The 13069-nt window shown below is 46.7% G+C and overlaps 2 protein-coding genes across 4 annotated transcripts in view; both read right to left on the bottom strand.

Moving 5' to 3' along the window:
* The window catches only part of HOXA3 (homeobox A3), an 18569-nt gene extending 15586 nt beyond the window's left edge, over nt 1-2983 (bottom strand). Inside the window, exon 1 of one of the 2 annotated variants that reach the window (XM_083578809.1) lies at nt 2902-2983. The gene's annotated coding sequence lies outside the window, so the exon portion shown is untranslated. Of the gene's footprint in view, nt 1-777; nt 915-2901 lie in introns of those variants that run through there. The other variant, XM_083578813.1, reaches the window with a different exon arrangement.
* On the bottom strand, nt 2902-13069 carry HOXA4 (homeobox A4). 2 transcript variants are annotated; one of them, XR_014540324.1, is made up of 3 exons: nt 11425-13069; nt 7856-8034; nt 2902-2983 (listed from the first exon to the last, which is right to left on the bottom strand). XR_014540324.1 is itself a non-coding variant. In XM_083578794.1 (2 exons), exons 1-2 carry the CDS (start codon nt 12116-12118, stop codon nt 10577-10579), a joined length of 1029 nt encoding a protein of 342 aa, XP_083434920.1. In that variant the 5' UTR covers nt 12119-12216; the 3' UTR covers nt 9796-10576. The 2 variants fall into 2 exon arrangements, 1 of the variants encoding a protein (XP_083434920.1); XM_083578794.1 differs by lacking the exons at nt 2902-2983; nt 7856-8034 and adding an exon at nt 9796-10911 and having other exon boundaries at nt 11425-12216.

The following is a 13069-nucleotide window of genomic DNA, read 5'->3' as shown; positions in this document are numbered from 1 at the left end:
ACATAGCCTTTAATGGAACCAAATTACACCGCTTGATAGGACTAGAACTTGCAGAGCTTAGGCCACAAGCAACCTTAAAAAAGAAAGCGAGGGGAGTATTCGAGGGAAACTTGTAGAATAGTCATAGGCACGTCCATCACTAATAGTTCCACTGACAAATGCTAAACTTTAAACAGGGAGCACCCTTATCCAAGAGATGGATTCCTAGGCATTTAAACTAAAGTGCCTTCAGCGCAGTCAAAAGAGGCCTTCAGAACTTCTTCAGCAACAATGCAGCCAAAATTAATGGATAATGGAGCAGATGGGGGAGGGAGGCACAGCAAATCTTCCTGAATCTCGAGTAAAACGTTATCGACTGCTTTGAGTCAGAAGCAGAAAGATGACTTTACCAAATAGAAACTACAAAGCCATAAATCATAACTCTGGGGTGCAGATTCAACTTCCACGCCTTAACGCCATCTATGAGTACATCCTTTCCCCCTTTCCTTTCCTTATTTTTAAAAAAGGAAAGGGCCCTTTGCTATGTAGGTCTGTATTAGTTTTAACGATCAAGTTAATGTGAAATCTGCCGTTGAACTATTAACTCCGGTGCGTATTGCATGGATAGTGAATATGTGGGGTGTTTTTTTCTCCTAAAGAAAAGTAACTTCTTGGTGATTTATGAGGAGCTAATTCTTCAGGCTGTGCTTTATAGGAGACAAGCTTGCTTCACTGGAGTCCTGGTAACTCTGCTTATTATTTCTCCTTTTCAAAACAAAAACCCACCAAAAAGCTGACCTGGAATTCTTTTACTTGGGTCGAACTTCAGAGATCTTGAATTTTGAGAAATACAAATGCGAATGGACAGGAAGGCAGCAGCCTCGCCACCCATTTCGCCTTCCTCGCGGAGGTTCTCCGTTGCCTTCATCTCTTACTTCGAGGACTGGGAAACCTGAACGCTTTTGGGAGAGCTAAAAACGCTACATTTCATTTTAGGGAACAGAGCTAGGCTGCCCCGCCTCTTTCTGCACACATAGCAGTGGAATGCATGCGGAAGAAAGAAGGTGCGGAGTAGAGATGAGGTCGAGATCCAAGACACAATTACTTGGAGGGAGAGAGGGAGAGCGCTGAAATCAATGGACGTCGTTTTTCAAATGATTGGTTAGCATCCAAGTGCAACTAAGCTGTAAAGTCTCCACGAATCTGAAAGCTGCAAGGCTTAAGCATATTTACTCAGAGGTAAGTCCTATTGATTTCAGTGGGACTTTCTGCCAAGTAAATATCCTGAGCAGAGAATCCTCCGAAGAAAGTGGGACTTCCCTTCCGCTATCCATGCTTAGATTAAATAAAACGATTTGTGCTTTTTGCTTTAGATGAATTGAGTTTTGGGCTTAGTTTAAAGTCCCGTTCCGCAATACGCCTCATTCAAAACGAATGTTGATTATTAACGTTAACCTTAAAATGTTGTGTACACGGAGAAGAAACCGAGTGAACTTCTCTGAATATTTTATGTCACGTTTATGTCTGAAAATGCAAAGCAAGGTAATCACAACTAGGAAATGACGTTCTCATAGAGACTCTGTTATTATCAGAGCCTGGTGTGAGTTTTTTATGTCACTAGGTTTTGGGGGGTGTTGGGGGTTTTTGGGTCCCCCTTAAATAATTTTATCTTTTTCGTTTAAGTACTAGGACAGCTGCGCTGCATCACATCTATTATCTTTTAAAGTTTGTCCAAATTTCATGCATCCTTATCAGAGAAATGGGGACGAGTGCAAAATATATATATTTAAGCATTGAATACTATTCTTAGAAAAGTCTAGGCTATTTCTGGGAAGATACGGTCAGGCTATATTTCAGACACTTGGAAGTGTTTTGTATTTTAAAGTAATTTGCCCTCCCCCCCCCCTGGAATGTTGATAGTTTTAAATCAACATTTTGTCTTGAAATGGCTCAGGAAGGGGCACTTGCAGCGCCTTTTAGCAGGGAGAATTTCAACAAGCTGCTAAATCAACACAACAAGCCTTTGTAGGCTTGTAATTTATGCCTGCCGTTTAAAAGGTAGTAAACTAAACTAATTGTAATTCAGCCTCATAAAAGCAGGTAATTCTAGCAGGAAATTCAAGCGGCTCTACAGATCCCTTGGTCTTCTAACGCTGGCTAATAAAAGGGGAAAAAATCATATGGTGGCGTTTTAAGCGTTTTCATCGATTTTAAGAACTGAAAGGAGAGAAGAGTGCAAGGCACCTCTATCAGGATTAAGAGCAGTTTTCAATGAATAGATGCCACCAATGAATATATTTCGTTTGCCTTCAGCTGGGTGTAAACGAGGCCACCTAGAGAAAATTTTAAATTTCACTACAACAGCAGGTAAAGCAGATACGATATTACTGATTCCTAGTAGTAGTTGCTAGCAGCCATAGGGAATACTCAGGTATTCTAAGTTGCAAAGGTGACTTTTGTTCTCATGTTCTAAACAATCTAAAGCCATCCGGAACAGCAAACAACAAGCAGGCTATCCTAAATGCAGAGCTGCTCTTAATCACGAGCCTATCCTGAGAGAGCTGGATTTTATAAGCAAAATGCATTTTCATTAAAGACTCCATTGGCTTCTCTAGGTCTTTCCAGCCCCTATGCAACCCTCCCTGTTCTGAATGGCTCTCAAAGAATTGCTCTTACTTAGGCTCTATGTATTTCTTTGTTTGACAAGACGTGCATTCACCGACGACGAAAGATGAATTGGCGCAGTGCAGAAAATTCCAACCGATTTAGCTATTTATCAAACCCAAAGCTCACAGTAACCTTTGTAACAAGCGCTAGCAAACCGAATCCTCTTCTCTGCAATATGAAACTATTTTAAACAATTGGACAACAGATTCCTTTCTTTTTCTTCCCCCCCCCTCTTTCCACCCACAGGGTTCTTACCTCCTCGCGTTTCCAACCACCGGGCAGAATTGTTTCCAGATTGTAGGTGTCTTTAAACCGTATTTTCCGGTGCACCGGAGTGCTGTAAATAAAGAACAAGCAATAGCTAAATAAGAGAACTATAGGGGATGAGCATTATTTTCGAGACAAGACGTGGGTCAGCTGCTGAGTTGTTTTAGCAGATCCTCGGTGGGTATATAATCATTAAAAGGACGCTGTTGAGTTGCGTATTTTTTTCTTTTAGAAAAAAACACATGTAAAAATATTGCGTTTTGCAATCGTGTATGAAATTGAAAGATAAGCTCCTTTCTTATGAAGACAACTATTCTCCCTGTGAATATCTTATAATTCCTCTTTTATGAAATGTAAGCTTCATATTCCTCTGGGAAGCCTTCGTTTAGCATCATTTAATCAAGTAAGGACATTAAATACAACTGGCCACGTTCATCTCTGTTTAATGGCATAAGAATGTGACTCTCTCCTTTAAATGCAAGGCACACTTCGGTCCAAACTAGGCGCACACTTGAATCTGTGGGCCTGATCTGCCGTCCCTGAACTGTCTCCCATTGGCTGCAATTGACTTAAAAATCAGACTAGGGACAATAGCAATAAAAATAGTGTTGAAACGGGGGAAACAGACGTGTGTTGTGGGTTTAAATGGCTGTTCTTTGGTCCGTTGGCAGAAAAGTAGCCTGAAGATAAGGATATTGACTTTCTCAAAGCAATAATAATTTTATTTAAATATATTTATTAATCATTTATAGTAACAATAAGATTTTCGCCCTGCTTTCCGCAATCCACTGACAGGCCTCCCCCCCCCCTTTTAAATGTCCCGCTGGATTCTCCTTCGCCTGGCTAGCAAAAGTGACTGCTAATAACTGCTTAGTGCCGTTTCTTGGAATAATGTCATCGAAGGCTTGGAAAAAAAAGTTTTAAATCTCATCTTGGGAGAACTTGGCATGATAGAATTTGCTTTTGGTAATTGGATCGTTTGGTAATGACTATTGTAATTTTAGATTTGGTGCTAAGCAGGCATCTAGCAGGACAAAAGAAAGGAGCAGCTCTGAATCGCTTACTGGGGGTTTTATTGCACTCCCACATTAGTAAGATGCTTCGATTTCTGGAACTGCCCGTGGATTTTGCCAGACAGCTGCTTCTATACCAAGGAGTATTTAAGGGTATAATAATATAATAATATTTCTTGCTCGCTCTCTATCCTACCAGTTCTCTATTCTGGGAAACTCCTTTGGTGTTTAACGTTCAAACTACTTCCTAAACAGCCCATCGCGTGGCAAACTGTAATACAATCGAAAGCAGTAGCATACAGAACCACTTAATGTGCTTACTATTAAATCAGCATCGTGCTACTCAATAGCTTTTGGTGGTATATTTGGGGACGATTAAACTACATGTTATGATATTTTAGAGACCTCTTGGGGTGGGGGGGAGGGAGGGCTGCTCCTTTAGGCATCTTTAAAGTTAGAAAGTAGCAATGGAGCACTTAACAAAACGCCATGAGTTGAGGGGGGGGCGGAACCTTATCACAAAACTCTGCTATTAATTGCGGTGCTTTAAACTGGGTACTAAATCGCGCTGCTTAATGATGAGTCATAGAGAAATGTGTCCATGACTTCTGTTGTCGTCCCCCCCCCCTCGCCTCGCCTGCCTCTATTCCCTTCCTCACAATGCTTGCTGCTGCCGCCGCCTCTCCGGTTTCCCTTCTTGGCCCTGCTCTGCGAGCCGGTGATTTATGAACGCCTGGCAAATTGGGGGGGGGGGGGAAACACACACACAAAAAAGCCAGGACTCCCGCACTGTGGCAACTTTCCACAGTGTGTGAATTAGTACTCGAACGTTATCAAATCGCCTCGCCTCGCTTTAGGTTTAATCACCAAAAAGGCATAATGCGACCACAAGGCAGCTTCGCAACAAAGATGGAACATTTCGTAAATCTCCCCGTCGCTTAAGTCAAGGCTCCCCAATCAAAAAGGAAGGCAAGTGCAAACAATGAAAGGCAATCCAGGCACACGACCGGCCTGCGCATACTTACCGACCTCATCCCCCTTATTGCTCGCTTAAGGAGTTTAAGGAGCCTTGCAAAAGATAAACCAGGTAGGCATGCTTTTTGGTTTTTTGGTTTTTTTTTGTATATATTAAAAAAAAAGAAAGTCAAAGAGGAAGTTCCCTTTCACTTCGGAAAGAATCACTCCTACTAGTGAGAACTGACCGTCACAGATCCATTCGTGAAGATCTGCATTAATTATTTAATGTCACGTGACATCCCATCCTTTCTCTCTCTCTCACCCCCAACCCTCCCCTCCCCAACCCGGCCAGATTAAAATTTCAATACCCGAGAAGAACAGACACAACACCTTTATCTACCCTCGCAGTGCTTCTCTACTGCTTATTTAGGCCTCATCATCTCGCCGGTTTTTGACAGCTTTTCAGTTTCTGGGGAGATCGTTTGGGCATTAATAACGCGGGGCTTGTCAGGCCCAGGCAGAATGAAGCGGCCGAGCCCCCGAATCAGTCATTTGAATTCGACTTTTTATTGTCAGTGGCAGCAAGTTGGGGCAGCAGACATGATTTGGAACCCACGCCTTTCATCACAACAGGGACCGCCTGATAAAAAGTCCAGGCGATAGGGATGTCAGGCAGGCGAGTCGCTAAGAGAACGGCCACGGCGTGGGCCAGAACCCTATTTAGTCAATATTCCCTTTGAACTGGTCGGATGGGGTGACAACTTGATTCTTCTGAGGTCAGCAGGAGTGTTGCCACCCAGTCCTGGGAGACAAAGGTGTTTCACACCTTGGCCAGTTCCAGAAAGGAAGCGAGGCAGGCGGAAACGACTGGATGAGATGCAGTGAGGACTGGCGAGCACTTTAGGCGCGGTGGGTTTAATCTAGAAGGAGCTAGTTGCATTTAGGGCCCACCGGTTTCAGGCATTAGCAGAGCAATCCTGGCCACGTCTACTCAGAAGCAAGCCCCACTGCATGCAAGGAGGGTGGCTTCCAGGTAAGTGGGGTTAGGCTTGCAGGCTTAATGTCTGACTTGTCGCATCGATTTCAATGGCATCCAAGTGCAGGTACCTTAGGTTGGATTCAACCCAGATTTCAACGCGCCTAACTTACAGTTGCCTGAGCATCATATAATTAAAGCACATCCCCGCTTCCCCCAAGAATCCTTGGAACCATAATTTGTTAAAGGTGCTGGGAACTGTAGTTCTCTGGAGGGGTAAACGACAGCTTTCAGGATTCTTGAAGGGGGGTAATATGTGCTTTTAAACGGGGGGGGGGACTACTGCTTATTATTCATGAAGCAGGCAAAAGCACCAATGAGCTCAAATGGGGTCAAAGTATGAAGTTAAGAGAACTAATCCTCCTGGGCCGCAGCATGGCCAAAGGAGTGAGTAAATTAAACTGCTCTGGAGGGAGCTGGCAATTAGCAGAACTGCAAAGCTAACATTTCCCTCAAAGCAGGGCAAGAACAATATCTTCACACCTACTCCTCCTTCTCAACCTAGCCAAGCCTGCGCGTCAGAGATTGTCTCTGCCCGGAGAGTAGCACTTCTGTCTTAGGTGTCCATCTGTCTCTCTTGTAATGGAAGTGTAGGGAAAAAACACTACTTTCTCTTTCTGAAACTTTCTCTTTCTGTCTGTCTTTTTTTTTTTTAATGTCTCTTCTCCGCATACTATAAATCACATCCAAAACCTCGCAGTTCTTGTTTATTGGTCTTCCCGGTCGGTTCACGCTGAGGTTGCCCGGTGAAATGGTGTCACCAAGATATTGATCTGTATATTTCTGTAGTGAACAAGCTAAGCAAACCGAGGGGCACTTCTCTTAAAAGGAAAGTAGGGGGGGAGCAGAGTTTCAAGCTAGTTCTGTAGCATCTGTTGGGCATGAAAGACTTGGACCAGGAGTGTTGGAGCTTGTAGAATCGTCTGGAGGCCTGCGGCGATCATTTCACACGCTCAAAGTTAGCAAATATGAGCCTGAAGTTTGAAGATGGGTTGTGTGTATTGGGGGCGGGCGGGGGGGGGAGAGAGAGAGACGAAACGGTCCTTCGCAATCCTCTAACCCTACACAGCACCACGTACACACACACCCTTCTGCTTACAAAATTGGGGAAAATCTAGACAGCATGAGATGGAAACCAGCCAAATCCCAGTCTGGGCCTTCCTCCCTTCTCGTTCCCTTACATACGCAAACCCATCTCGTCCTGTAGCTGCTGCAACCCAAAATGGCCAGTCCCTTCTCCAGGAATCCACGTGGCAATCCCTCTTCAGCATTGGATGGTGGCCATGGGTGAATCCCAAAGGCAGCAATAAAATAAAAACGCAAACAAACAAACCTGCGCCGTGCATGCCACATCTCTGAGTGCATGCCACATCTCTGAGTGGGAGGAAAAGGCAAGCAACACAATTCTAGCCCTCCTCCTTTGCTTGTTTGTGGTTGGGACCCCTTAGAGCTTAGACCTTTACGCCCGACTGTTTCAAGGACTGGCATTTGCATATACTCTGTCTGAAACATGAAGGCGCTTCCACCTTTAGGATCCAGAGCAGCTTTCTTTGGTAATATGCAATAAGTGTGTGTGTGTGTGTGTGTGTGTGTGTGTGTGTGTGTGAAACAGGGCAAGAGGAGCAGATTAAGGTCCAGCAGCTAGAAAGAATCCTGCCTTTAAAGGTCAAGGGTTTGATGGGTCAGTCTGCTTCTCTTAAAAAAACAATTAATGGGATAGAAAATTTGTCCTTTCGGTGAACTCTCCCCATTGCCCTCGCACAAACCAGGACAATGGTCGGGTGTAGTTTTCGAACTTATTGTTACATCGATTATGGCAGCCAAGCTAAAAAAAATTAAAAAATCGACACCTACACATCACAGTGAAGCGCACTGCGTTTTCAAGGGGAAAGGCATAAACAAAAAAACAACCCCAAAAATCAAACAAAAACATTACCTTGAATGATGGTGATCTGCCACGTGCATTTTCCAGTCTTCGTTCGGTTCTCCACCCAGAAAGTATACATTTTCATGGCACAGCCAAGCGACTGTGTCTTTCTACATGAACCCATTTTCCCCAGGAAAATCCTTCGTGTCTTCTCAGACCTTTTTCCAAGAGAATGCCTTTCAGAATCGCTGTTGAATTACAAAGAAGTATTTATTGTAGGAGGTGATTAATGATTCCTAGTAAAATTGCTATTTTCAGCGTGATTTCATTTCGGGCTCTCCCCCCCCCCCCACAATGGAGAAAGAGGGGGAGGGAAAGGGGGGTGATCCAAGCGTAAGACTACGGAAGTCAGGGAAGATCCGCAATCATACTTCAATACTAATCATTGATTTAACAGTTTTGGGACACTCCTCTTGATTTTCGAGCGTCAGTGGATTTAGCAGAAGAGAATTCTCCAGGGCAGACCAAACAAAGACTTTAGAGGTCCATGTTAACAGGGAGGAGAGGGGGCGATATTGTTTTCCAGCCTATTCTCTTTTATTTCTTAACAACAAACAAACAAACATGCGGGACAGGGCACTTCAAGGATATAGTAAATAAGAAAGGAAGTCCTTTGGGGTAGTTCAGTTCGACGCACACTTCCAGATTATTCACAGCAATGTTTACTTCTCTTCTGCACGGCAAGTGAGACCATAACTTTTCAAATGGCGATGTCACCCTTCCCAGCCCAATGGACGAAGGATACATTTAAACTATCTGCTTATGCTTCCACGGCAGTTCTGTCTGAGCTGTCTACAGGCTTTTGGACTCAATGAGCCATTTAAGTCTCCAATATAAACCAGCATCGGATTATAGTTCTGGATATTAGAAAGGGCCCAGAACTGTATTCCACTCTCCAGGGGGAGATTGAAGAATTGCTACTTATAAGAGTGCAATCCTAGACACACTTACCTGGAAATAAGCCTCACTGTGCAACAGTGGGACTTGCCTCGGAGTAAACATCAATGGGGGTGTAGAGTTAAACTAGCAACTTTCACCTGTACTTATTGCATGGGTTGGTTAAGTTGTTCAGAAGACACCCCCCACCACCACCACCAATGAACCTCCATGTCAAGGGCATCATCTGGCTTTACCATAATGTTTTGGGTATGCGGCTTTAACGCTTCCGGTTTGTTCCCACGCCAAAGAGCGGTGGGCCATTGCATCTCGACCCTCTTCCCCCCTGTGGAAAGTTGCTGCGGCTGGAATAAACCAAGGGGTCACTACTGAAGCTGCAATATGTTTAAGCATTGATAGTGCGGTGTTACTATTACTGTTATTATTCCCTTCATTCTACTGGATTAGCCCCGTTTCTCTTCACGCAAGGCGGGAAAGAGCTATATTTCCCCAATGGTGTAGGCAGAGGACACATGTCATGAATGAGAATTTGGGGGGTGGGGTGGACGCCTTTCTTGTTCTACACACAGTGGACTGTATCCTGTAGAAGGAGTGGCTAAGCCGAAGCGCCTCCTTAGGGAGATGGGCAGGCTGCGCAGGCCGATCCACAACTCACTTAAAACTGGGTATTTGGATGGCAGCCTATTCAGCCCATCTACAAGGACACCCCCCCGGCAACCTGTTTCAATGGGAATTACTCCTAACTCTCTGGTTTCCATAGGAGCTTTGGTCTATGGTCCTATGTGGAAGCCAGCGTCATCGAAAACGATGTGACTTCCTTACACATAAAGTGGTAAGGGTGTTTGGGAAGGAGAAACGTTACTCCTTAATAAAACTCATTCGACTATAATGCAGGTACTCGGCCTCTCCTAAGGAATGGGTTGAACAGCATGTACACATGACATCCTCGAGAGTTTTCATGTTTATGTCAACAAAGTCACATTCTAGGCAAATGCACGCTTCTCACGGTGTGTCTAGTGCCTTAAGTTTTATTTTTGTACAGAAAGGTGTGGTTTTGTTTTATTTTATTTTATTACCAGCACTGGACATTATATATACATCACACATTCACAAATGTGTACACATAGATTTCACAAACTGTACACGGACGTTTGACTATGGCAAGACACGAAGACAGAAATAGCTTTTATAGCAATATTGGTGTACTTTTCTTTTTCTTTCTTTTTTTATAAAAAAGTAACAAATGCACCGTCGGGGGAGGATAATGTATCACGACTACAGCAGAGACTACACTTTTTTGTTCTTATTACACAGAAAACATACTTTCTTGGTCGGTAAGGGCTGGAGGGTGCTGGGGTCTCTGGGCATCGTCCCCGCTCCAACTTCCAAAATACTTCCACGTCAAAAGATGGCTTTGCTTCTGTCTGCAATTGAGAGTCCACGAATGTTCCACGAAACAAGACAAAGTCTATGATTTACACACACACATGTCACAAAGTCACTTATTAACATATGTTGACACCTTAAAACATATCTGCAAAGGGTCCTTCTTAGGTACAGGATCCATCCTCAACTCTTTAATGATGCTGCAGGTGGACCGTATTTCCATAAATAAATTAAAAAACGAAACATGGTGGGAATGGAAAGGTCATATTTACAGAAGGTGAACACTTTGTCCAAGGTGTTTGGTTTTGGTTTTTGGTTTAAACACACGTGCCCTGTGACTGGTTCTTGTTCTGCATTTATGCCCCTTAATATAGTCCCTATGGCAAATTAAATCAGGCAGGAGCGGGACGTGTGAACGGTTAGGGTGTCCCTGCGTCTGTCGGGCCATCAGAGCGCTGCTGAGTTTGGGGTCGCCCTACCCCTGGGCGGTGGTGTCTGATGGTGCTGTGCTGACGCTTTGGCTTGCTGGCTAAGACTGGAGGGGTTGGAGGAGCGCATCTTGGTGTTGGGCAGCTTGTGGTCCTTCTTCCACTTCATCCTCCTGTTCTGAAACCAAATCTTGACCTGGCGCTCGGAGAGGCAGAGCGTGTGCGCGATCTCGATGCGTCGCCTCCTGGTCAGGTAGCGATTAAAATGGAACTCCTTCTCCAGCTCCAGGACTTGCTGTCTGGTGTAGGCAGTTCGAGACCTTTTGGGCTCGCCTCCAGTGTAATTGGGGTTGACTGAGCGTACACAGGCGCGCACACACACGCACACACACACGCACGGACACAAAGGAGAAGAAGGCAACGGAACATTATCATTATTATATAATAACTCGACACTGGGTTTAGATTAGCCACAGAAGCGGGGAAGAAAATGGTTCACAGGCTCGTGACAATAGGAGACAATTGGGGAGCCATAAAAAATGGTGACGGGCATTTGGGTTCAAGAAAAGCTTCAAAGAGACGTGGCCCAGAGCCACAGGCAGGGCGATTAAATTTATGGGGACTATAATTACTGCCCTAACAGTTTGGCGTCTCGTAAATCTCTTGATAAAGGGCCCCGAGTACAAAAGGCTTCTCACGTGTGCGTGCGCGCTTTTTTAAAATTAGGAAATGCGCCAGCACACACACACACACACGTATATGCACACAACCTCGGAGTCCAGCCTAGCCCAGCCTCCTCCACCTCGCCACGCACACAAACACATACAAGCCATCCCGGCTCCCCTTGGAAGAAGGTGGTCAACTCACCCGTGTTAACGTGGACCTTCTTCATCCAAGGGTACACCACCGGCTCCTTGCCTTTCAGGCCCGGCAGGCTCTTGTCCGGCAAGAGCGGGCAGGCAGGGATTCCCCCGGGCGCTGTCGCCGCCGCCGCTGCTTCGCAATGGCGCTGGAGGGGCTGAGGCGGTGGCGGGACGTGGCCTTGGAGCAAGGGCTGGCTCGGGGCATGGTGGCCCTTCCGCGCGGGAGTCTGTGGAGCGGGCGGTGGCGGGGGTGGCGGAGGAGGAGGCAGGGGCGGCGGCGGAGGCGGTGGCGGCGAGGCTCCGGGAGGCGGCTGCTCCTGGCCCGGAGTGGCGCTGAGGCTGCTGTAGCTATAAGGCGACTCCGGGTAGTGGTGGGGTGGCTGCGCGGGGTACAGCGCCTCGGGAGGAGGAGGCGGAGGAGGCGGCGGCGGCGCTGGCGGCTGGTATCCGGGCTCCCTGCTCGGCCGCTGGTAGTAATCGGGGAGAGGCTGGCCGGGGTGAGCCTGGTGGTGCTGCTGGCGCAGGTGCTGCTGCGGTTGAGGGTGGTGGTGATGGGGCTGCTGATGGTGGGGCTGGTTCTGGTGGTGGTGGTGGTAGCTGCTCCCGCCGCCGCCGCCGCCGAGCTGCGAATATTCCTCGCAAGGAGGGAATTTGGGCTCGATGTAGTTGGAGTTTATCAAAAACGAACTCATGGTCATTAATTTGTGAAGTGCAAAAATACTAATTTTTCTCGCGTTGTCGTTTTTCTGGGCTCGAGGAGGCCCCTCCCCTCCTCCCCCTTCTTCCTTCCTTCCCTCCCTCCCTCTTTCCTTCCTTCCCTCCCTCCCTCCTCCTCCTCCTCCTCCAACCCCCCTTGCTGCTGTTGTCAAGCGCCTGCTGCCAAAGTTTGGGCCTCCGCTCCCCCCTTCCTTTCCAATTCCCACCCCAAGAGCCTGGAACACGCGCGCGCGCAAACACACACACACACACACACAAACCAGTGCCACCCCCACCACCTGACCGGCAGGGCCAATTGCTACGCGGTTGGCAGAGCCCGGATCAGGAAATGAAAGGCTGGTGGACAAGCCCAGGACGGTCCCTGCCTGCCTGTCTTGCCTTTCTCGCGGCAGAGGCAAGGAGATGCTGGAGATTCCTTTCTGCGCGCTCCAGACAGCGGCAGTCAGAACCGAAGTCGGCGCAAGCGGCCTAACTAGAGAATTAGGCCGAGAGGAAAGCCTCCGAGCCATGCAGATGTGGGCGAGGGGGCTGCTGCTTTGAGCGAGTTTCCCCAGTGAAAGCAGCGAGGGATCCTTGCTTGACATGCTAGGTCACATAAGACTAACCACGCACGGTCGTTACCCCTTAAAACAGCTATGTGCTACTTAGGGTCAAGGTGGTTTAGGCAGTGATCTGGGGCAGCCGAAAAGTGTATGTCGCAGGAGACGTCCTTGTGCGCTATCATGATGAGGGAACCAAGGGTAGTCCTTATTCCGGAATAATATATCCTCCTGAACACAAGCTGGGAGTTTGCGCATGTGTGCTATTTCTGACCACAAGCCTCAGGCCGTGGGTAGCAACAGTGTGAGCAAAGTGACTGAGCGCCAGCATTGTATATGTATCTGAAACCGAACATCAAACGCAGCGTACGGTTTCGCTCTCTGTATCTCCAG

This window comes from Podarcis filfolensis (genome assembly GCF_964270895.1).
Source record: "Podarcis filfolensis genome assembly, chromosome: 12".
Lineage (NCBI taxonomy): Eukaryota > Metazoa > Chordata > Lepidosauria > Squamata > Lacertidae > Podarcis > Podarcis filfolensis.
Note: the sequence above shows the minus strand (reverse complement) of the source record. Positions and strands in the feature narration are given on the sequence as shown.